At 40.7% G+C, this 26,173-nt stretch overlaps 1 protein-coding gene across 7 annotated transcripts in view; it reads left to right on the top strand.

Annotated features, from left to right (window-relative positions):
* erc1b (ELKS/RAB6-interacting/CAST family member 1b) overlaps positions 1–26,173 on the top strand; it is a 201,136-nt gene that overhangs the window by 141,318 nt on the left and 33,645 nt on the right. For 5 of the 7 annotated variants that reach the window (XM_084112709.1, XM_084112708.1, XM_084112707.1 and 2 more), the window contains 2 exons: positions 5,085–5,232; positions 21,603–21,701. In XM_084112709.1, coding sequence (XP_083968835.1) covers positions 5,085–5,232; positions 21,603–21,701 — 247 coding nt within the window. Of the gene's footprint in view, positions 1–5,084; positions 5,233–21,602; positions 21,702–23,435; positions 23,502–26,173 lie in introns of all 7 variants that reach the window. The other 2 variants (XM_084112711.1, XM_084112710.1) reach the window with 1 other exon arrangement.

Raw genomic sequence — 26,173 nt, 5'->3', positions numbered from 1 at the left:
GGCGCAAAGCTGTAGATTTTTCTTTAATGTTTCATAATTCCCATCCAGATAGGATGTACAGCACAGACGTCCTCTATAACTCTGTTTTAACCAGCGCTCCGGTACCAACTCCAAAAGCAGTGGATGTATTTCTCTTTTTTTAGGCCAGTAAAAGCAGTTGCTGAAGCTCCTCTGTGCCCCATGGTGGCAATGAACAGTGAACGGACACCATATTTCTCCCCACGTCTCCTCCATGACACACACATGCGCCGAATGCAGATCTTGCACCATTTTTCTCTCTTTCCCACATCTCTCACACACACACACATCCCTGGAAAAAGGGCCTAGAAAAGCCGGGCTGTGGCTCCGGGCCAGGGAATGATGGAGAGTTAGGGTTATTTTTATTTTTTTAATGTGCTGGGACTCCTCCAACACTCAGTTTGTTTAACGCGGCTGGCCTGTATTTTATTTTTATGTGCTAGATCAGGCAGTATCAGGTAGGACTTAGTACTGATGGATTCTGCTGATAACGTTCTCTGAACTCTTCCCTCCCTGCTAATGGTGTCCTCTAAATTCCTCTCCTTCAAATCAGCGGCCCACAAATATTGAAGTGTTAAAGAAATGGACATTTATGTTTAAGCTTAGATATTGCATAGATATGAGTCTGTGAAATGGGGGGGAAAATGTTCTAGCAATGATAATGATATTTTTGTGCTAAAAGCAGCCCTGTGATTTTGGGTTTGGTCTTCTTTATCTAATCTATCTTTCCATCCATTCACCTACCTTTTCTTTACATATATATCTTTCTATGTATCAATTCATCCATCCATAGGACTTTTCATTCAACCATCCATTCACCCATTATCCATTCATTCATATATCTCTTAAGCAATCCAGCCATCCAGTCATTCATTCATCCATCCAAAGTTCATTTGTCCATCCATCCACCTACCTATACACATATATCTCTCTGGCCATCTATCCATTCATCTTTCTCTAGCCATCAGTTCATTTATCCCTCCATCATCCAATCATATCTCTCTGTCCGTCCATCCATCTCTCTATCTGTCCATCCATTCATATATCTCAAGGATCATCTGTCTCTCCATCCATCCATCCATCAATTCAATTCTTTTTCACAGACTTGTTTTGAGGTAAAAATATAAGGTCAAATATCACAATATTTCGAAATGTCCATTTTCCCATCCATTCATCTGTCCGTCCCCACAGTATTTTGTCCAATCTTTGCTTCACATTTTTACTCTTTTGTGTTTCCAAGAAGCTTATCTCTCTTCCAGAATGGTCATGGTTGAGGCAAGCATTTCAAGCGCTGAAAGTAGCCCGACCTCAGATCTGCTTTCGTTTAACATTCCTCCCTCATTTTGCCATCATTTACGTCGGGCTGTCGTCATACAGTAGGAATGGCAGTGATAAGTCATGTTTAGAACCCGCCATCCCGGTCATTCCTGGCGTTCTGTGCGGTGTTCCCCGCTCCGGTGGCTTAACCGGCACACTGCGTCCCCGTCACATACAGGCATAAATCTCCCCACCACCTTAGCTATTCATTATCTCTCCATTGGCTTACACACCCATAGAAACACCAAACCGATAGAGAACAGAGGGAGGTGGCTTATTTTTAGGCCTGCTGGAGGACTTCTGAGAATAAAGCAAGAAGCTGAAAAGAATGCAGAGTGCAGAGAGAGGAAATTGAGTGTTGAGGGCGGTGATGAGATATGTTGATTGATGGGCCGCTTCCCCTCTCTCCGATTGGCTTTGTCGTGAGAAGAGGTGATTGGCCACTTGACCTCTTAGTGATCAATATGGTCTCTTCCCTATCTCCCTCAGAACAAATGTGTGGGGCCCATTGTGTCTCTGTGCTTCTGATAAGAGGCTTTGTCTTCTTTTAGTACAGGAACACAAGGTTGCCTTCTAAGGCACTATCTTAACCCAAATGAAAACGGTATATTTGGAGCACTCTACATAGTCAGAAATTATATATATATATAATTATATATAATATGTGCTACACAAATAAAGCTTTGTAGGAGATTTAACTCCTACAACTTATCACAACTTAAAAAATTAAACTACAGAGATTTTAACCATTTTTAACCATAATGGATTTTAACCATTTCTATCAATATTTGTAAGTAAATAGTCAGGATTGGGGGAGAAAATTAAAATGTTTAAAATGTTGATAATATTTATATAAATCTTAATATAAAATGTTTCACATTTTTAAACAATTCCATTTGGTCTCTCTCTCTCTCTCTCTCTCTCTCTCTCTCTCTCTCTCTCTCTCTCTCTCTCTCTCTCTCTCTCTCTCTCTCTCTCTCTCTCTCTCTCTCTCTCTCACTCACTCTCTCTCTCTCTCTCTCTCTCTCACTCACTCACTCTGAAAAAAAAACTCCCCAAAAAACTGTACTGTCCCCTAACTTTTGAAAGGCGGTGTATATTTGGGCGGTTTTAGGAAGGGATTAAGTGGGTTGTGACCCAGGCTTCTTCTCTTCCCGTGGCCACCCGTGAAATCAACATACCCAGTGTATAAGAAAGATTAGATCGCAGAGGATCCTTGTTAAAAGATGAATCTGAAGGGGACACGTGCACAGGGAAAATTTGAGACACCGAAGAATTCAGATTCGGTTTTCTCTTCTGCTTTAGACTGCCACCTATCTCTCTCTTTTAATGGGGTTGGGAAATGTGGGATTGAAAATGCACGTTATCATGACCTGAATATCGCGTGTGTGAGTGTGTTCACATGGACGTTTGAGCTTTCTCATCCATCATTTCAGACTCCTTATCCTCCATATCCCAGTGCAGATCCTTCCACTTCCTGTTGTTTGCCTCTCCTCATGCCGCCCTCCCTGGGTTTCTCTTTTCACCTCATCTTTCCCTTTGATTTTTATTTTTAGCCAGTGCCGTCCTCATGTATTTTGGCAGGGCAGATAGAGAAGGGCTCATCGGGACCAGGCAGGGAGGTTATGGAGCTGAAGGGGAAGTTCCTTTTTGCCCAAAGTAAACTGACTCACCTCTGGGGCAGCTGCTGCCTGTGGTCTGAACCTGACCATAATGAGCACGGCTAGTCAGGAGGTCAGTGTATTAAAAGGGCTTTCTGACAGGACATGTTAGTGCTCAGAAGCCTCCTGGAACATCACCAGCTTTCATTTTATTAGTTTGCGCCAGGACACGGTGGTTTTTACAGACCTGGGTGGCCCGTGTGTTTGTGGGATACATCACATCTTCATTGCTTTTGATGGTCAAAATGACAGAATTAAGAGTTGTATGGCAGCCCATGGGCATCACACAGAGTGTGTGTGTGTGTGTGTGTACTTCTGTCATGTACACAGGCTTCTTTCTAGTGCTGTGATGTCACTCTGGATAGAATCAGGTCAGCCAGTTCCTCCAAGGAACCGAAGAGAACACGACGAAAAAGAAAGGTTTTGCCAGCGATTGAAAAACTGATAAGAGAAAAAGCAAATTTCGCTGTAAGCCTATGGTTAAAATGGAAGAATAGAGAGGAGCTACAAAACTAGTGTGTTATATTTTCAGATTCCTGACACAATTATGTTGGCCAAATTTGTGTTGCATGCATCTTTTACAGAGTAGGCAACTTAGTGGGGAATGAAACGCAATATAGTAGACAAAGTGAAAATGGGTCTATAGAATACTTGTTTAAAATCCATTAATTAATGAAAATAATCAGGAAATAAGTTAAGTATTATTTGTGCGTACTAGATATATTTATGCTTATGCTGTCACATGCTTAGCAATATGCCAACACCAAACTCCACAGCTGTTCAAAATCATGCCATATACTCTCCTTCCTTTACTATTCCCTAGATTAGTCCACTAATATAGTCAGTTTGAAGGAGTGAATGAAAATGAGTGAGTGATTTCGGACACTGAGTGCGCCGGAAGGGCTGCCGCTTTTGGATCGTTTTTGCTTGCTGTTTAATAATCATTTAAAACTGGCCAGCAGCAATGAAAAGTTTTATCTTGAACTCAGTCATGGAAACTTGCATGTATAAACCTTAATTAAACAATTTAAAAATTAATTAAAAAGGACTTTACACCTGTATAATATTACGCTGTACCCACGGATGGATGGGTGATTCAGCTGCGGGAGCCATCTTTTGGCGAGACGCAGGAATTCATTCGCCGCGGTACTCTCAAAGTGCATTATGGGTATTCTCTAGTCGCTGAGCGTACATAGGTTTTACGCTTGTTACTGCGGTGCATTATGGGATTGATTGCGTGAACTCTATAACATCCACTGTGATTTCGGACACCACTATATATGGCTGTCCCATCAAATAGTGCCCTAGTTAAGGGTATAGGTGGTGATTTAACACAGCCCACTTGTCCAGTTCATGTTAAAAATTCTATTTTTATGTTGTACAGAGTTGCTACCTACATAGAGTGTTCCAAAACAATCCCTTATGAGGTTCTTTTTCACTTACCATGCTACCGTAGAAGGTAACCATCTAGAAAGACAGTAGCAAGTGAGGCAGCTCACTAAGTTTTGGAACGGTTCCAATGAGTTTCTGTGTATAAGAGGTCATACAGAAAATGAGAGGGAGGAAAAGAAAGAGAGGCAAAGGGAAGAGGATTTGACACACACTTCACCACTGATACTCTAGCACACGTGGCTAACGCTAACCCTAAGACATTTTCCAGTCTGCTGCCTTTATTCTTCAGTACACTAAAGACTTTGACCATCTCAGCTGCCGGTACAAGACGTTCACCCTCCCTCTCACGCTGTTACCGCGTGTTTGACCTAACAGGGCTCACTCCCTGAAACAGCTGCACTTGACTGATGGCGATTCGTAGAATTAATTATTTGTGGTGCTTGCTATCACTGTCACACTCCACACAAATGGAGTAATGACTTCTGAAAATTCAGTAAAGCGCCGTAATACTGATGTATTGCGGTCATGGGTGTATATTTGTAGAGTAATTTACAACGGCTTCGAACGTGGCTCAATCAATCTTAATCAAGGACCAGAACTATCTGTTTTCTAAGGTGTATTTTCCAACAGGATGTATTTTACACCGTCTTGTTCAAGATGTCTGAATACTAATTGTGTGTTGTCTCCTCCAAACAGGCAGGAGGCGCTGTTGGCAGCCATCAGCGAGAAGGACGCCAACATCGCTCTTCTAGAGCTGTCGTCCTCGAAGAAGAAGAAGACTCAAGATGAAGTGGCTTTGCTGAAGAGGGAGAAAGACCGATTGGTACATCAGCTGAAACAGCAGGTGAGAACAACCAACAGGCTGGACGTCTACACCCCAGACCATGGCACGAGGCAAAACCATAGACTAAAATGAACACAGACCTCAGTACTCCTAGTTTCCTAGTGGAGTTCTTCAACCTCACCCACAGGAATTACATTGGTGTAGCTTAACCAGACATTCGTCAGCCTAAAAAAATAGTCCCACATCAAAGGAACAATTTCGACTTTATAGCTCAAGTAACAAACATGTTTGTTTCGCTGACGAATTGTGTTTTAGCCCAAATAGGAGCTTTGCTTTTCATCGTTTGAACTTCCTTCCAGGCTCTCATTGTGTTTTACTGTAAAAACTCTTTTTATTCATTTTTACAAACTTAAGATAATTGAAAGCATGCCACAGATGCTGTCCATAGACGTTAGGTTGACATTAACCCGGAATATGCTCTTAAGAGGGGCGTGATTGCACAGAAATATAAGATCACACAGGATATCCTGATGATGTGTTCATAGTACCGCTAACCAGCTGACCTTGCTTTCGTAGTTCTGCTTAACAGTTCAAGGCTAAAGAACAAGTTCTAGAGGAATTAAACCAAGACACGTTGGGAACGAGATCCCAGAGTATGGAGATGCAAACAGGCTACAGATGTCTGGCCGCAAACCCATCAAGAAAGGCAATTTTAAGATTATTTGACTCCTCCTCCAAGTTCCCACAAACCACCTGCAAATGCATGCACACTATAGCTCAAACACACACAGACTAGTGGCCATGCATTCAGATGAGTCTCATACGACGTGCGCGCACATTTCGCATCCTCGTTTACAATATAAACCAGCCACATGCATGTATACAAAAACCCAGCGGCCACAGAAAAACAAACAGAGCGGGAGGACCAACACACACATCCTCACTTTAGCTCCATTCATGTTCACGGGCACACACTGGAAAACACCCCTCCCTCACTGTTTCTCTGAATGACAGGCTATCAGCGCATTGCATAGCAGAAGCATTCCACAGGAAATGGGTGTCAGTAGTGCAGATAGCTGTGGGGCTCAGCTCTCACCCACAGCCCTGAGATCAGGAGGGCAGCCCGCGCCCCCCTCCCGCTCACTGTCAATCACAGCGGGGGGGAATCTGGTTAAGAGCCGGTCAGAGGCCGGTTGCTCTCCTGACATACTAATGGTTCAGGTTAGTGATAAAGGTTACACGCGGTGGTCCTAAATCAGGTCTTTTTGGGCAGTTTTACTTCAGGGTCAAAGTTAGGAGTGAACATAGGAAGGGTTAAGTACCCTTAGTTCGCCTGTCCCTCTTGGACACGTTTTTCCACTTTTAATTCACAGCAGAAAGAAACATTACAAGCAGCCGTTTGGCATTAATTGTCATTTATAATCATTAAGATGCGAAAATGGATAACAAGCCCAAAGGTGTTTGACGTGGCCCATGGTAAGGGTGAGGGCTGTATACGGTTGCAGCCTCTGGATTAGGATTGGGGATCAGGGTCGAAGGATTTGAGTGACAGGGGATGAGTGTGACATAGTGGTACATAAATGGAGTGTTTTTCTTTTTTTTTAAGAGACATGTGCGTAAAGATGTAGGGCAGATAATGGTTCAGAGGAGAGAAAATTCCTGGTTATACATGTCAAGTCTTGTTAAAAAAAAAGAAAGAATAATGTCAAAAGTGTGGCCTTACACCATGTCATAACCAACTGCATTATGATAGTGTCAGCAAATACATTAATCAAAATAAACTTCCATCTTACTTTTTATCCTAATCAGTCTTGGTTAGAGATTCAAACACATTTTTTTCAAACCAATATTTTCTACTTGGTTTTTAATATTGGGTCTCCTAAAAATGCATTTTGTTGTTTCTCTACAGACTAGTACTGTTAGGGGTTAACAGTTTAGGACCCATGGACCAGATGTTTGAAAGAAGACCCGGAGTCAGAATTATAAAAAATTGAAGAGAAGTTTTACTGAAGATAGTTTGCAGTTTCATCAGCAGAAGTCAGCTTCAAGACTCACACAGGAGTTTGTAGGCCGCCCCGCTTACAGTTACAAAGATCACAGCAGTTACACCATTTCAAAGGTCTAAGCTACGTCCTTGCTTCAGGTTGCAGTTTCTGATTGGCTAAAAAATAGATAAACATAGTAATTTTCCACGCATATACAGATAGACAGAAGCATATCTCCGTAGATTATGCCGCTGACACTCAGACCCTGAAGTCAGGCACGTCGTGACCTTCCAGGTCGCAGATTTGGGTTGCTGGGTGCCAGCATGTCTCGAACAACAACTCAGTCAGTCTCCAGCAATGCCAGTGGTTCCTTAACCTGTAAGCAAGAAGACTAACACACACACACTAACACACATACCCGACACACCTTTTCCAAGGTTGGATTTGGCCAGGCTCTAACTATAAACAGGAGTCTCGTCTCAAAACATCAAGATAACAAGTTCTTTCTCTCAGGATAGGACACTTTAGTCTAAATGGAAAGTATAGGCTTTAACTGACAAATGGTCCCTTAAACTATAGACTTCAATGACCTGTTGAAGACCTTTCTCAAACACAAAACCAGTCCCTATTTAATTTCTGGAAGCTGGGATAAATAGGCAAGCAATGTTACTGCATTCAAATATCAAACATTAAAGAATACATGAAAAGAACATTTCAGTAATCACACTGGTAACTTCTATAACAAAGTGAAATCTCCAGAGAAGTCATTCAACTCATTTGATATTTAGAAGGAAAAGTATTGATTAATACCTTGATTATAATCACTCATTACATATACATTGAAGCAGCAGTGGATTCCAATCCACTCCCTTCAGTACCCATGTAGCATGTAGGTTTGGACACTTCTTAATAATAATAGTTTGAATTGGTCATTCAATATGTCACATATTTAGATTTTTTGACACTGGGTAATCCCACCAGTCAAACTGGTCCAAAATTATATTATATATTAAATATCAAATGTGTTTCAGATTAGCTGTTAAATATGTATTTTCTGTTCGACTGCTCGATCAGTTTGTCTAGCAATTTTTCGAGAGGACAGAGAACTGACTTTGAAAATGACTCTTGAAACTCATTGAGCCACACTTGGTTAGGATGAATTGCAATACTGAAAGTGACAGTTTGTGTGCATTTTAGTGAAGATACTTCATCCAATCTCTTCTCAATTGTTTTATTTTACTAGAGCAGGTTTGGATGTACTCAGCGTGTGATAAATGGAGCCTGTCATCTTGTTTAAATGATATTTTCAAGACGACGAGCAGATGGGAACATTTGATGTCTAACAAAAGGCTGCATAATCAACAGCCGTTACTGTGATCCAGAGATTTAAAGTGAAGGAAATTAACTAGTATGAGACCACAAAAAATGGTAAGAGAGAGAGGATGGTAATAACAAAGAGAGAGGCGAAAGAAGACATCCTGTATCTGTTTTTGTTTTGGGATACATCACTCTTCATGATATATGTATTTCAGTGGAAAATGAACTCTCTTTGTTCTTTTTCCTTTTCGTTTTGTTCTTTTTCTTCTCTGGTCTCCGTCTGTGTGTCTGTCAGCCTGCGTGATGATGACAGTGTAAAAATAGGGCCGATGCCTGTTGAGTGTCTTTTGAAGCGCCGGTGTAGTGAAATGTTCTCTCCATCGCATCTTCCTCGTCCATAAATCTCCTCTGTGCGTCGTGACATCGCGCCCAGCTCTGATGTGCTGTCCAAGTTTTATTAGCAGACTTGAGAGAGTGGAATGGTGTGTCGCTGTTGAGCACAGGAGTTGGTTTTTAAAAATGGTCCTGTGCAAATTTGCAGCCCGCAGATTAAACGGCAGAGTGGGAACTGCTCCCCGCTGCCATCACATGGTTCATTGATGTCACAATTAGCTGTGGAGGGAGAGTGGTTTATACTGGAGAGATCAGAACTGCAGTCAGACTGCTTGTGCTTTACTACACATGTGCAATTTACCTGCTATTATAGGAAAACTGACCAGGAATATTGATGACATATCCTGAACTTTGCTGAATTTTGTTTACTCAAATGCTTTCTGCTTTTTGTGTGTGTATGTGTGTATATATATATATGCATACATATACTAGGACTGTCGATTTAACATGTTAATGTAATTCATTATTCATGGGAAAAAATAATGTTAAGATTATAAGTGCAGTGAACGCACCCTGAGGCCTACGTGGTTAGGGCCCGAGCACCGATGGTGTGAGAACCCTCTTGGAATTGCTCTGTTTTTCATCTTGCATTTCATACAGTTGTTTGTTGATGACCATGAAGCAGGGCAAAAACTCACTGCGTGATGGAGCCCAATGCAGTAAGAATGCCCTAAAATTCAGGATATTGGGGCAAAAATGCTCCTGTATGAGTGTTGAGTATTGCTTAATGATAATGATATATTTAAGAAAAATCACATGAGTGCTGTTTTTGTTCCGAATGGTGCAAATGTGAATAAATAAGAAGCTAATATTGTGTTATATTTCAGACGCAATATTGTGTCTGCGCTCAGTTTTGCCAACGAAAATATTACCTGTTGAGCCAGAGCAGTGTTTTGTTTCTGAATGAATCCGTGTTTTGAGCAAATCATTCGGGTGAACCAATGATTCAATATCCCATTCATAAAGAGAGCCATTTACTTCATTCCTGAACGAATCAAATGAATGACTCAATGACTTACACATTTAAATCTGACATTTACCGCCATCTACAGGCAGTTTTAGTTTATTATTTTTATCATTTCATTAAAAAAAAGCATTTAAAATTTTCATATTAATAAATTTTTTTTTAAAGGTATTGTTCACCCCAAAATGAAAATTCTGTCATAATTTTCTCACCCTCATGGCGTTGAATAAAATTATGTTGAATAAAAAAAAAATCTTTCTAAAACTTTTTTTTTTTTTTTTTTTTGTCTATTTGATGCTTTTCTGATTTAACACAATAATGACTATCTTTTAGGGGTAATTTCTCTTCCAAATTTTATGAGCATTTAATTTGAAATGAATTAGATTAATTAATCACCACATTGTGTAATTCATTAGATTAAGCCATTTTAATCTTGTGACAGCTCATATATATATATATATATATATATATATATATATATATATATATATGTATATATATATATATATGTATATATATATATATATATATATATATATATATATATATATATATATGTATATATATATATATATGTATATATATATATATATATATATATATATATATATGAGTAAGGGGTGAATAAATATTGCCGGATACAAAATTGTGCATCCCACCTACGCACCATAGCCATATTCATATATAGCGCCTATTTTGTGTAGGATATATAAGATGGTGCATTTTGCAGCAATAAACATTTAAAACAGTAGTATGCATGCTACATATTTGACACATGATCTCATAACATTGCATAAATACAGCAAGTTGCATCCAGTTATCATATTGGAGATAAAAAGGATGTAATCCATTTTTTTTTGTAAAAATGTCTTCACATTTGAAAGTCCAATCAAATTATAAGTGAAAAAAGAGATGTTAAAAATTGCAGCTGATAATACTTTCAGTTCATTCATCATAGTAGAAATCGGAGATCAGGTCAAGCACATCATGTTGTGCACAGTGTTGCAGCAAATTTATTAGTAGACCATTTATACAGGACATTTGCATATTGTGCACAGTATACATATACTGCTGAAATATTGCATGTTATTAGTACAAGAACAGCAGCCGGCGTGGGAGGGCAACCAAAGCCTCCAGCGCAGATCATCTGAGCTCCCCACACCCAGCCTCGCCTCTCTAAAAGCAGTGTTGGCTCCGAACCGGCAGAAAACACTCCCACCTGCACGAGGCGTCCAACAAATATTTGATAAGTAATAAAATTTATCTTCCTTGCCCCTGCACGGTCTGAAGAGGCTGCATTAATCCACGCCATTATCGTGGAGCATGATTCAGACCATTAATCATCTCGCTGCTCATATTTGAAATCTTTACGACACCTCAGCGGCTACGAGAGTTTCTCCGCGTTCACAGTGAGCTCTCTGTGTGCTGTGGAAAGGTGTAGAATGGTTAGTGTGGTCACCGCCTCCAAACCCAAGCCCTCCTCCATCATAATTCTCAGACTCCTGATGGATCTCAGCAGAGACTTCCTGTCTTTTCCCCAGTTAACTGTATGTCAGCAGACATGCATGTGTGCGAGCGTGTCTTTGGGGTTTCTCATGTCAGCATGAGTGTTATGGAAAGACTGGACTATGTTAGGTAGTCAGTAGTCGATAGCAATATAGTAAATTGCATGATTCTTGATATCAGTTTTGGTGCCCAAGCAAAAAGTAATATGCTTCTGAACACACTCCTGTAATTTAATCCTGTGTGGTGTGGTGTATCCATATGGTTGCATACTTTCCTTTTCCTACCTTAAAGAAAAAACAACAGTATAATGTATTTTTAGAAATAGAAGGATGGTCTTTAAAGTAGCCAATGATATATGTTGTTTTTAAGTCACATGACTCCAAGACTCACATGACTACTTTTCTTGGGCTAGCCCTTAAAGTAAAGACGAGTTTGAAAAGACATCGTGATATATTTGATAAGTTGTTTAGATGTTGTTCACTGATCAGCTTTATCTAACAGACTTACAGAAAACCATTACAATGCTGTACCTCAATGGACAAATCGCAGTACAATAGAATTGCACTTATCTCTTTTCCCAATAAGATCTTTTTTTTTAGGTAGTGCCATTTAATTATATCAAGATATTTTTTTTTTTTTGGATCTACCATGATATATTTTTTTTTATGCATAAATAACACATTTATGGTTTGTATATTTTTTATGTTTTATGGAAAGTCAAGAGCAGTGCACAGTTAGCTGTTCCAAATGAAAACAGCGAGAATGTTAAAAAATCAGATGGGAAAATAATGCGTACCATACAGGGTTGCAGTTGACTATTTATATTAATATCTCATCAAGATTTTGACTGAGAAGTGCATTTGATTCACGTGTGTACACATGTGAGCATTTGATGCACGCTAAAAAAATTTTTTAGTATTGACTTCTAATACTTTCTGACATCCCTGCTTGTAGACGCAGGTTAGGGTTTGAGTCATCAACGCACTCTCATTGTAAGTGGCCCGTGTGTTGTGTGTGTGTGAGTTTGCGGCGACCCTTCTCTCCTCCTCTTTTTGGAGATGAGGATATCGAGTGTGTGTGTAATGAAGTGTGGCTGAGCTGACATGGTGCCTCTTTCAGAGAGAGAGAGAGATGACGTTGATCAAGTGAATGTGTATTTTAGTCCCTCTTCAGAGATGGAAGACGTGCCAAAGCGTCCGACTCACCCGTTCCCTCCGTAGACCTCCCGAGCCCAGTCTGCCCGGGCGTTTAAGCGCGTCTATGTTCGAAAATCAAGACCTACAGGGAGAAGTGATATTTATCCTGACAATTTCGGTGAGCTTCATTACTCTTTTGTGCTTTCCAAGGACTAGAGTTGCAGTTTTGGTCTTTTGTTCGTTTGTAACCAATGTATCTCATGACTAACCCCATCCGCTTCTTAAGGAGATGACCCGGAATGATTCAGACCAATTACAGTTTGCTGGTCCTCTGGGACGGTGTTAAAAAGTCTGGTTGCAGTTCTGTAACCGCAGATTGAGTGTTAGTGTTATTTCCCACAAGTCCTGGAATGGCGTTGGTAATTCCATCCCCTCGCAAACTGCAGATTTGGGTCGATACGTATTTCTCCCATTACCTGCTACAGTGCCTCCACGAGGCCCCGCCAGAGTCGCTGTCCTCGCATGGCTTCGGGCGATGACGGGCATCGGGATGGGCCGAGATGCCAATTCAGTAAAGGGCTCCGGGCCTGCTGTTCTCAGCAGAGCCGTGGTTTTGGGCACAAAATAAAATCGTTTTGTCTCGGAGCTACCCACGAATAAACTTAAAATGCAAAAGCGGCAAATCGTGGCCAAGGCCACTGTGTGCATGTGTTGCCAGCTCGAGGCTGCCGTCTGTGATTGAAAACGTACCTTTATTGGGTTCAAAACACTGGTGTTTTGTTGCAAAGGCTGAGCTCTAGGCGCCTCACGTCCCTTCTGCGGACAAAGTGATCACAGAGCTTAAATTAGAGCGTCCTGCAGCCAATAACAGGGGCAAGAAATCCAGAAAAAAGCACACAAACAACAACATCAACAAGCGTTCGATTCATTGCATGATCTTGTTTGGCTGAAGGTCTTGCAGACCTTGGAGATCTTGTGCCGAGGGGGCCGTGCGAATGGAGGTCGTGGCTCACGGGCCCATCCACGCTGGATTTGTCTTGGATCTGATGCAACTCTCGCTGCTCGTTTAGGAAAAAAGAGTCGCTGTGTTTTCGGAACACGAGACCTCAAAACACAAGCCGCTAAATGGCTGTTTGAATAAGGCCTGTGGGTGTCCAGCTCGTCCAACGTGTGACGTTGTGGAGGAGAGGAAATGGAGATTTTCCACTGCATCTCCGATTGTGGAGAACGTTTTACGATGTTGTTATTATTCGGTCAGACAAATGAATTTTTTTAGAACATTCTGTGCCCCTTTGGCAAGCTGTGAAGACTTTTGGGAGCTTTATTATTACAGGGTTTTGCCTTAACGTCGCTAATGGTAGTTGGTAACGCTTTGCTTTTCTACTGCACAGAAACTGCTGTTTTACTAGTTCCTGTTCCGTTCCTCTAATGAGGGTTGGAGACGGCCCTCTCTTTGCCTTTTTTCCTTTTTCTGGCTCTTCTGTCCTGTCAAAATGACGACCTGGGATTATTCTCCTCTTACCTCAGTTCCTAGCCAATTACACATAATTGTTTTGATAAAATCTTGATGATTTCTAAAGCTGTACTCATTGTTTTTTCTGGTGTGATTAGTGGTATTTGCTAAGCCAAGCATCACTATTACTGTTGCTCACAGTTATTGATTAAAACCAATCCCTAACCCTAAGTATTAAACTATGGTTATTAGGCATCCTGCATGTTTGTGCTACAGACGCGAATGATAACTCAACTCATGAAGCTTGTGAGAAGATATATGCTGCCACTTTTACTTTTTTAGCTTTCAGGTTTAAAAAATTTGCTTCACAGGTAATATGACCACAATACAAAATATTTTTTCATGCTTTTTCAATTAATTCACATTCGTGTTTTACAGTAAATAGGGCAATTGACATTTGCCACCATATTAAGCATCCTGGTCCTCCACAACCACTCGTTTTCTTCAAATATTTTGATATTCAAATGTCTTATTTGTACGTTTTCCATACTTCCCGTCTTACTACTGTATATATGGCATGAGAGAGAGAAAGTGCTGTTCTTTCTGTGGCTAACACCAGCTTTCTAATTCTAACTCGGCAAAGAAGTCTATTTGCTTCCCTCTGGGCGCCCAGAACAGAGAGACCATTCTGTTTCCTCCCAATTCCCAGTTATCGGCTCTGTTCGATTTTAATCCCAGGCCTCTGAAACTGGAAGCACTACCGCTCACAATCATGTAGAATCCTTTCTGTCATGCTTGTCCAAGGAGCTTATCTCAGAGACTGTTATTCATGCAGGGATCTGGGACTGTATTTTTGTGTTATCTTTGCTTTTGATGTCTTGGCCTCTTTAGCAACTTCTGAGACTTAGTAATTACTTTTAATGGTTTGAAAAAATACCATGACAGAGCACTAAACTCTTTCTTCTTGACTATTTGTGACTTACTTTTTGTTCTTAAACACATTATTCTGTTGTTCATTGTTCAGAGGGCTAAAGGGCAGCAACATCAAACATCAAAGTGCCCAAAACCAAAGTAAGGTTCAGAAGTTAACAGTGGAACCCTTATATTAGTGCATTATCCTGTAAATATCCGTCCTTTTATTGGAATTTTCCTGTGTTTGTAGTGGAAGATAATTGTGTTGTTTTATTTACGAGATGTAAATAAAACAACAAAATTATCTTCCACTATAAACATTAGACAGTAGAAGTGAAAGTAATGTAAAAAAAGAGTCAAAATAAAAGTAGTGAAAAAAAAATTATATATACTCATTTACTTTTGATATTTATCAAGTTACAATTTCAAATGGAGTCTTCCGTATTATACATAATCATTTTACTACTAATATTTTAATGTGTGTTATTTCTACCTGGTTTGTGGTGTTTGTAGAAGGTGGAAAATTTGTACATGGAAATAGGATTCCAGTTTCGGTTCCAGTTTTTTGGACAGGAAACTCGTGGATAGGCATTACTGGCATGCAGATTATTGGAAATCATTTCCTAGTGTTAACTGCAGGGGTTTTAACACATAGACCTGTGATGCTTGTGTGGGAAATGTGAGTTTGACTTCAACTTCATTTGACATGCTTGTCAAAAATGTACTCGCTGTACAATAGTCTGAACACTAATGTGGAAAAGAGGTTTGGTGTACCTGTGGCAAACATCTTTTACATTAACAGGAGAGTGTGTGTGTGTGTGTGGTCTCTTACACACCTGGAGAAAACAAAGGAGCTAGAACTCCTATTGTTAACAGAGGGGCTTTAATAAAACATTACTTTTCCAGCGTTCATGTTGAACACACACACACTTTGGTTACTTGCTAAGTAAAAGATCACCATTCATGCCTGTATGTCTATCTACAGTAGGTTAATCTCACAGTGGACATATCTTTGTCATATTTCACACCAAAATCACAAGAGAAAACTAAGAAATATATTGGAATAAGTTGGACATTAAAATACTATTTATTTATTTACCTCAATGCAGCTTTTTTTTTTTTTTTGACAAGCTTCGTGATATCTACTTGATCATTCACTGGTGCTAGCATGCATATTCAGTTGTCCTTTTCCTTTGCTGGTTTCCTCATGATCACTCCTGTACACAGCTAAGTATGCATTAATCTGTTTATTACAATCATAACTCAGTGTAATAAAAAGTTCGGAATCGTGCGTTCAAAAGACGAAACATGATTTGAAGTACTAAACGCTGCCCCAATTATTACACAATCTTTTAAATATAGTCATTATGTAATTATTGTGATTGCATTATGTGACACTTGAAATGTGAGCAATTGAAAACCCTGGACTCTCCGATGAAGTCTCCTGCTCTTCCCACTGAGCTGTCTGTGTTTAAGCTACTGCTTTCCATTCCAAGGAAACCTTGATGTGTGAAACTTTTGTTTTTCAACTAAGAATTACTGTGCTGTGCTGTGAACACACAATATAATGCATTTTTTATGTATTTTATTTTTTTAAATAAAGCTAAATATGGCAAGGCATGGAGAGGAAGTAGATTGAGGTCATGAACTCCAGAGGTCACGGGGTGCCATGGAGGAGTCACTTCACTCTGGAGGTGTAGGAAAGGCTCTCGTTATGTCGTTTCACTTCCGTGACCCCAATTATGAGCTTGACAAAAAGGCCTTTGATATCTCACTGAATCCAGAGCGATGACTCAGAATCGTGAGACAGCGTTTTTTTAGTGTTCAATTTTTCTCCCTTTTTTTGGCAGCTCATCAGCATTTTTGAGTCGTAATGGATGGGGATGGGGGGTGGAAAGGGGTGAGAGAAATGATAATGGCGGAGAAGTAGAATAATTGTGAAAATGATTAGATTAAGTGAGCAAATGAGTTCTCCAGTTGGGACGGAAACCAAAGAATTGAGGTCAGCATTCCTGACAATTATCATAAGAGGAGAGAGAGAGAGAGAGAGAGAGAGAGAGACACACACACACAGAGAGAGAGAGAGAGAAAATCCAAACAAGCAATCAAGGTATGTAGTGAAAAAAAGATGGAAATGCTAAGACGGATAAGGGAAGTAGAAAGTACAGGAAAGTGTGGCACTTAGAAGCATTCCAGCTTTGTGCTTTTAGATGTTTTGTTCTGGTGGCAGTAACTTGAGCAGTTTTGTAAACCGTGCAGCGCGCTCAAGCAATGGGGCTCAGTGTGCGTCCCCCATCCGCTCAACTTTATCAAGTCCATATCATTGCCTGTAGCTGAAGGAATTTTGAGGAAAGTGAGGTCTTGGAACAAGGGGGAAAGCAGAGATGCAGAGCCCCAAGTGCTGGATTCCTGAACCCCGAACACACACACATACACAAAAGCGTTCCTTTGCCATAAGCCACTCAGACAGGGATCTGGTTTCATGGTAAATTTTATTACACATGGATGTAAGGGGCTCCTACAATTAGGGAGGGCTTCTTAACAGGGTCTCGCTTATCCGTCTGCTTGTTAGCCTGCTAGCTTGAACATTTCGTTCTCCCATTTTATGTTCCTTCCCAACCTCCCCTTTCTGCCCCGTGCCCAGTCTCTTCCATTCCAATTCAACCTCTCTAACTCAATCCCATTTCTCTCCCAACATCTCTCCTCTCTTCCAGCACCGGCCACCTTTTCTTTCTTCTTTGCTTTATGGCTTACATATGAGCTGTTAAGTTAGGAGTGTGCCTCCCTGTTCTGTAGCCATCTGGGATCGTCTCTTCAGAACCCCTCTGGCCCTTTGAGGAGATCCGGTTTCCATGAACGCTCACCCTCACCTCCCTCTTTCCTCACGTACATACACAAACACCTCCCTGTGGACCCCCTCGACATCTCTGAGATTCCTCCCTCCTCGCCTTCCATTGTCCGTGTTTTTGAAGGAACGTCTGCGGATTGTGTGAAGATTGGATGTTCTGCCAAAGTAAATCCAGGAGGTTTAGTGGTTCCTACTAATGTAGGGTACATGATGTCATTGGCTAGATCATGGACAAGGGTCGAAGGCCACACATGGACATTTGTAGCAATTTGTCTCTTCTCTCTAGTTCTCCCCTCCGGAGTGAGTTTTATCTCCTGGCGGAGGGCCTCTTCCGCTTGGAGAGTGGCAACTGTATAACACCCCTCACCTGTTTTCAAAACAAAGATGTGAGCTTGAACGTTTTTGAAAATCATCTCTGTGTTTTCATTCTTAGTAAATTAGAGGGGGTCAGCCTTAAGGGGAGGTGGAGGGAACTCTGGATAGTGATGTTTAAATAACTCTGGCATGTTTTTAGGAAAATTATGGCAGATTTGCAGTATTGCCTCATATATCATTTTATTAACCCTGGGAAGGTTCCTCAGTTTGACTGAATGAAAAATGATACACTTTTTTTCTTACTGCGGAACCCAAAAGTAGATGTTTTGAAGAATTTTCTCGCTGCTTTCAAGCTTAAAACAGCACCACAAGAGTTGTTCAAACGTCCTTTTCACCATATTACAAGTGAATTCAAATAATTCAATAACTTAGTTTGAGAAAAAGGCTGAAATTGAATGGCATAATTGGACAAAAACTGTAACCACCCTCAAGTTGTTCCAAACTTGCATGACTTTCTTTTTTCCATGTAACAAAAAAGAGGATGGGGGGGCGGTGCTCCAATGTTGTTTTGGAGCCCAATGACTTTGTGTATGGGCAAACAATCATCAAAATATCTTCTTTTGCATTCTGCAGAAGAAAGAAATTCATACAGGTTTAGAATGCCATGAGGGTGAGTAAATGTTTTAGGTGAACTGTTCCTTTACACTTGAATCAGTCACAATGTCAGAAACAAGATTGCGCCCAAGTGCACATATACACACACTTGTTCGATTGTACAGACCTATGAGCAAAGATTTCCCCAGTGCAGTTCAATAAACATTTTATGAGTCCCTGCGCCCCACTAAACTCGGTCGGTATCGAAAACCACTTCACTCGTGAGCCGGCAAATAAGCAAATACCTCCTCCCCCTTTCTCTAGTTCTCGCTTTTGCTTTGCAAATGAGTTTCTCTCTCCAGTGGCCATAGTCATCTGTAGGTGCTCTGTGGCCCAGAACCCTGAAATTTTACAGCTTCATTGCAAAATGTTTGTTTTTAATGTTTATTTTTTTAGTACATGTTGCTTTTTTCCAATTTTTTCAGGAGGGGAAATGAACGATGCATGTTCATGCTGGGAAAGCCGTGTACGCCTAATGTTAGCAACGTTGGCTGAATGATTTTTCCCTCTCCATCTCGGTAACTTCTTTGCTTGTATGTAGGTCTGTACCAGGATGTACATGCTAAAAGCCGGAGAGCTTAAGCCTGACTTTCCGAACCCTCGCCCTGAATCCTTCGCACTAACCCGCTGAGCATGTGGAACAAATTGTCTCAAATGGGGTATTTTCCTCCTCGTGAGGTAGTGACAGTTGATCTAAAATGTTGTGTTTTTTTCTTTCTTTCTGGGGCTATAATGGCTTCCCCTCTCAGCGTCTCGGCCTCCGGCCTTCTCCTCCATGTAGACTGCTGCCTTCTGAGAAAAACTGAGAGGTTGTTGAGTACAGAGTGTCTGAGAGCTGCTCAGGTTGTTTGTTCAACATTTTTATTTAACCTCTGACTAAGTGGCTTGTTAACAGGTATAGAACGAGTCGTGCCTACACAAGAACTACTACACATCGTGCCTTGTGGGTTTCTTTTTACTGCGTGTTTCCGAACCTATAGGAGCACAGAAGAAGGTTTTTTAAAGAATGTTTCAACTGTTTTTTTCCATTTATTTAGTCAATTGGGTCCAAAATACCTTTAATTGTATGGACAAAAAAAAAAAAAAACACAGGCAAATGTCTTCTTTTTTGTTCCACATAAAGTCATACAGGTTTGGAACAACATTAGGGGGAATAAATGATGACGCTATTTTTATTTTTGGGTGAACTGTCCCTTTAAGACACTTTTTCTCATCCAGGTCACTTGCATTGACATAATTCTGACCCAGACGTTCACACATGGCTGCCCGGTGGTCGGTTAACGTTATGTTTATTACTGTAACAGAGGAGGAGGATGGGAGAGAAAAACTGGGGGTGCGGGAGATGGAGGGAAGAGGGTGAGAAAACCAAACAGAAGGAGCCCAACCATCACATTCTGGTCAGGGAGAAGCCGGGAAACAAGCTGAAGAATCCAGAAGGGCAGGGTGTGGGTCCACTCTCATTCGAATTTAATGTCTTATTGATACATTTCATCGCTTATTCTCGTTGCCGTGTGGTGGTGGAGTCAGTTGTGATGGTCGGCTTGCCAAAAGTAATCATGTGCATTTTTCCTTATTTCTGCAATAGATGTATTTAACAAAAACTGGGGATGATGCCGATATGACTTGACTACATTAACCCCAACTCAGTTTGGGTGTAGTTCATTTCGGTCATAATTTACATACCCTCATTTTGTTCCCAATGTTTATTTGTAATGTAGAAATAAGACTTCAGTGAAAATTTGAAAAATGTTTACGCTGCTCTTTTGCATTTAATGGAAGCAATATTGAGACCATTCCAACCACATAGCAATGTGTTAAAAATCATTCTGAATACCCTAGCAACTGCATTGCAAAGTTTTTAAAAAAAACGACTCTGAACTGGAGCTTTGTACCCATGTCAACTTCCAAAAAATAAATGACCATACACATAGTTTAAAAGTGATCCAAACAACTTGCGTGCTAAATTCCAAGTGTTTTGAAGCCATGTGTTTGATAGATTTGTGGGAGTAAGAGACCAAAGTGACTGAAAAATCTTGCTGTCTGTCCCCAAATGTAAAATATATTCGGTTGTGAGAAGATGTGTCATGCCAGGTTTGACATCAGTGATGAAGTTGGTTGGTGGTGCATGTCTTGTAACCACGTGTAACTCTCCGAATTTGAATATACATAAGTTCGAATGAAATTGCAAAACTATAGCAGAGGGTAAATGATTCCAGAGTTTTAATTATTGGCAATCTTTTTAATTGGTAAATTGTAATTGAGAAATACAAACTTTAAAGGCATTTTCTGTTAATGTTGCATGCAGAATTCAAACTCATGTCGTCCACATGAGTTCCACAGCTCAATGTGTCAGAGCCTGTACGCTCAGCCTCATCCTCCAATAAATTAGTGCATTTCTAATCTAAGAAGTGAGCAGACATGGAAACCTTGGGGCGCTTGTTAAAACTGTACTTGGTTTGAGCAAGTTGAGGCTTGAATCTCTCCTGTATCAAGCAGGGAGGTGAGTATGCTGTGCGTCTGTGTTTATATTTGAGAGAAACTGGTGTTTTGTTCTCTATTCTCTACATCTCGGATCTTCTCTCACTGTCTCTGTTATTGCTTTTTCACACCCTTCTCCTCTGGGTTTAAAAGATCTCCGTTGCTCGCTTTTTTCCTCCTCACTCAAATCCATTCCAGCTGAAACTTGCGTGAATACTCTGTGATCCCCCTCTCGCTGTAGGGCTCGAAGTAATACTCTGTCTATCAAAAGGAATATCAGAATCACTTCTTATAATGCTTGTAATTGAATTCATACAGATAAAATTTCCACTCTTAACAGCATGAGCTGAGATGGAGATTTGATAACTCAAGCCCCAAGACTACTAGGCTTAGAGTCAGAACGGGCTCATTTCAAAATATGTACGTGTGTGTTTTGGCAGTAGTTAACAATGAGCTTTATCTTTTACAGACACAGAACCGCATGAAGTTAATGGCTGATAACTATGAGGATGACCACCTCAAGGCCTCCAAATCTGACCAGACCAATCATAAACCCTCTCCAGATCAGGTGAGCCAGTCAGAGCGTTCATTTTTTGAGTGCACCTAAGAGAACCACTTTCTTTCTTTATCCTTTACTACTTAAATTAAGTTTACTAAGGTAAGTGTCACTTTTAATATTGATCATACTTGGGGTTTGTGATTATATGTTTAAATGATTTTTTTATTATTATTATTATTTTCAATTTTTATTAAGAATGTTAAAAATATGTATTTCTCAAAGTCTCTCTCTCTCTCTCTCTCTCTCTCTCTCTCTCTCTCTCTCTCTCTCTCTCTCTCTCTCTCTCTCTCTCTCTCTCTCTCTCTCACTCTCTCTCTCACACTCTCTCTCTCACACTGATATCTGATTTCTCCCTAAAGGCCCTATCCTGATTTATAAAAAGGCAATTATAACCAAACAAAAACAACAGGAAATTACATATTTCATATTTAATAAGGCACTGCATCCTCAGCTCCAATTTGTGTATTATTTCATATTGGGTCACCCAAAAAAAAGCTCACGTTTTCTCATTCATGAATGTGCGGGCACACACATCCCTGAGTGTTTTTCTTGGAAGAGTTCAGGCACACAGGATGATTCTGGAAGATTTAACTGGCTTTGTTCTTTGTTGCTTTAAAACGTTGAATTCCTTTCGCCTTAAGCCTCTCTCCTCTGGATGGCTGTCCAACAGGAATTAGTTCATAAGGAGAGAAAGAGGAAAGAATTGACATGATAAAGGATGAATAGAGAGTGAAATTCAAAGAGAAAGGACAGCCTGTTGCATTCTTCAGTCCCAGCTCTCCCAGGAAGCACAAATCCTACTGGTTGTTATGACATGACTTGATGCGCTAAACGCAGTGTGTCATACCTGTCCATGGACTCCTGAAGTAATCTAGTTCAAGTGCTACATCCTAATTCACATGCTGAAAGAAACCTATCAATCAACAACACTCCGGCTAGGCCCTCATCACAAACACAACACAACACGGTGTGTGTGTGCGTGTGTGCTGATGGAGCCAATTGGAACTACGTCTACACACATATACACACTCAATCTCCCACGCGCACACAGACATTTGCTATAAAGCTATCCCAGGGTCTCTCCCCCATTACAAACCCTTTTCATTGTCTTTCCCAATTGCCAAGAAAACACTTAGCTCACATTTTCCTGTGATCTTCATTTCTCACTTACATATTTCCAACTCAAATAAGAACACCCTCACACATCAACACCTGAGCCCATTCCAACCTCCCCGATCGCACTGTTATCACCTAAACATGCCGACTACAGAGCTGGGACCGACAGGGACCTTAGACAGCATTCATTGCAGGTATTTTCCACAGCCATTCAGGACAGATGGGGTAGAGGCCATGTGTGTTACTCATTTTGAGCTCATACTGCTATGGTTTCAATTCCTGTTGGAGCGTAGCTACCTTTTTTTTGGGAGGGGGGAGGGCTGAGACCAGTTGCATTTAATGCTCTGTTTCACTTCAGTTAAATGGCTAACTAATCACCCTTAACCCTCTGTTGAGAGATGGAGAAATTAATGGCAAAGTGGTGTCTCAGTCTTATAGATGACATTCATTCAGCATGTTTTCACTACATGTAAAATAGTGTATAGACTCTGTGCTGATCCTCACTGAGTGTTTGACAAAGGGCATGCATTTTCAGTGCAATACATGACCTGCTCTCACCCACTAATAACTTCTTTCTTTAATCCCATGCTGCCTTGGATTAAACCTGCACTCATTTTCCACCAATAGGACGATGAGGAGGGCATTTGGGCATAGCCAATCATGTGCCCTCTCCCAGCCATTTTGTTCAGAAGGGTGAGAAATGTATAAATGGGGAATGATGCTCTTCTTCTGTATTTCATCATGTGTTAACCGTCTTTGAGTGTGCTTTTTTTTCTTCATTTTCCAGTTCATCCTTTCATTTCTTATTTCCCTCTCTTATTGTTTTCATGTTTTGTGATTTCATTGTCCGTTTTTTTGTCTTCCTCATTTTGATGTGTATATTGATGATTTGTTTTTTTTTACCTCAAAAAGTGTTGTGCATTTGTTGTACAGTTCTAAATCAGTCTTTTTCAACTTGTTGGCCACAACCTAAAAATTGGTCACAGCCTAGGTCTGTTCTGATTTGTTCCTGGGCTTTATTTTTAAATGTATTACTGCAGAAGTTTTTTTTATTTTTATTGATTATTAAATGAATTATATAAATGCAATTATAAATGCATTTTTCTTGGTGTTCAGGACCAAATCCGAACAAACCTGGGCGTTGTTTTTGCTAAATTTGCATATTTGTCATCTGTTGCTATGTTGGTAAATTTACAAATTGTCAGGCCAATGCAATTAATGGTAATATATAGCATTTAAATGTTTGATTTCTAAGGACATTTTAGCTTTGAATGATAAACCATTTTGGTCCTATAGCGGGTCACCACTTCTAATATAAAATCTGAGTCCTGAAACAAAACCAGCTAAGAAGCACTGCTTTATATAGTGTTTTTATGAATAAATCAATGTAGCTTAAGCCCTTTAAATTGATTTTTTTATAAATGACTTGAGCAGCTATTGAACTGACATATCCTTTCCCATCCCTTGTCGAACATCTATTCAGGATTTCTGTCACGCAGACAGTTGAATTCTTTCCTCCACCTGTATTATTTTACACACACAGCCAAGGAACAAATCGACCCGTCTGCCTTTTGACTACTGTGGTCTTTTCCTGTCTTTTCCCTCCAAAAAAACAACAACATTCTCATATTTGCCTCCACACTGACAGCTTTGATGGATGGTTTTGAGGAAACAGATAGACCGTAGAATACATATGATCTGCACATGTTTAATCCATAGGACATATGCGCAACCGTTCGCGCTCTCCCATCAGAGCCGTTGCCCTATGCCCGTGGTGATGCTAAATGCCATGTGGCGTTTTGACTGTAATTAATTTGCAGGTTGCTCCCTGTCGATGCAGCCTGCAGATAACATGTTCATTGCATGAACAGTCGCATGCGTTAAAGCGCATATAATGCGAGTGCAATTAGGCGTAGCAGAGCGCTGGAGAACAGAGTAGAATTGTGTGAGCTGTGAGCCGAGTGTCTCGGCAGTGTGAAGGGAGGTTTTTAATCTGAACAGCTGCCCACATACACTGTGTCCTATTTCAGGCAACTAATGGGCCCCTTTTGCTAATGTTTTTGCTTCGTTCGCAGTTCTTAATATATGAACCCCTAAGCTGTTCGCCCAACATTTTGAGGAAGAATTCAGATCGTCCACTGCACCCACTGTGCCAAACCTACATGTAACCGTAACATTGAAGTCGCTCTTTGTGTATCATATGACCATGTAAAACTTGTAATGGCATTTAGCTGGGCAGATCAAGACCCCCAGGTCCCTGAATGTATTAAGGCTCACATAAAGGGCAGCCGTGTTCTCCGAACCGTGTTCTCGGGGCAAGGCAGGGGGAACAGCAGTCGTACGTACAAGTGCATGATTAGAGGGTAATAATCTCAACATGACTCTGATCTCCTTCATGTTGAATTGTGGGTGGTCGAGGCCTATTTAATTGCTCAGCGTTTGGCACGATAACCCACCGCAACCCTGAAATCGCTGTCGGCTATGATGAAATGCAGTCCATTTTAATCTGACTGTGTGGTGCATCGCTAGGTGTATTTACAGATGCTCTCTGGTCCTTGACTCTGTTTTGTGTTGTTGTTCTTTAGGGGTTCACATTTTCTCCTGCGGCTGGCTGTTTTTTGTTGATAATTGATGCATGTCTGCTTTTGTTGTCCTCTTCCATCATTCCAGTGTCATTGTGTGATGATGCGTGTGGTTTTTCGGAGCTCTGGAGTTCTGGAAATTAACCCCCACGAGTGAGGGAGCTTGAAATTTTCAGAACTCTTCCAGTTACGCTAGCAGAATATTTGTAAGCTCTGCCTTGAGGTAAATGTCAAGATGAGCTGAGCTTCAAATATCAGAAGGACTGACAGATCATCAAACCCTTTGTGGTAACTTGTCTTCTTATCTGTTTGTCCTCTTGTTTGTTTGAATTCCTTTTGAAAATGTTTGTTTCTCAGTTTTAGCCTAGACATCTGCAAGAAGTGGGGAAAGTGTGATATCCACCCCAAACTTGACTGTATCATTTCATTTTCTGTGCAACTGGAAGAACCAGACCCAGATGGGAGATGTCCTTATAAGCGAAAAAGTTGTCAAACTGTTGCCCCCCCCCCCCCCCCCCCCCCCAACCCGGGTACATCGTCCTCCCTAATTTCCACATCTCTCCCTCTTTCTTTTGTCACAAAGGTTGCGTACAACATGATGCCAGAGCGGGTGTTAGCATGCGGAGCAGAAAAGTAATGAAGACTCCATTGTTGTCACCTCTATTTGACGACCTTAGACATTACTAAACGTTTGGACGGTGCAATTCCATGGAAAACTGTGAAACAGAGTTTGGCAATCACTCACATATTCCAGGGGTCAGTGGGTACCCGTCCCGCTGGAGC

The sequence above is a fragment of the Abramis brama genome (assembly GCF_963993115.1).
Source record: "Abramis brama genome assembly, chromosome: 4".
Taxonomy (NCBI): Eukaryota; Metazoa; Chordata; class Actinopteri; order Cypriniformes; family Leuciscidae; genus Abramis; species Abramis brama.
The sequence above is the reverse complement of the archived record's forward strand: the minus strand, read 5'-3'. Positions and strand labels throughout refer to the sequence as shown.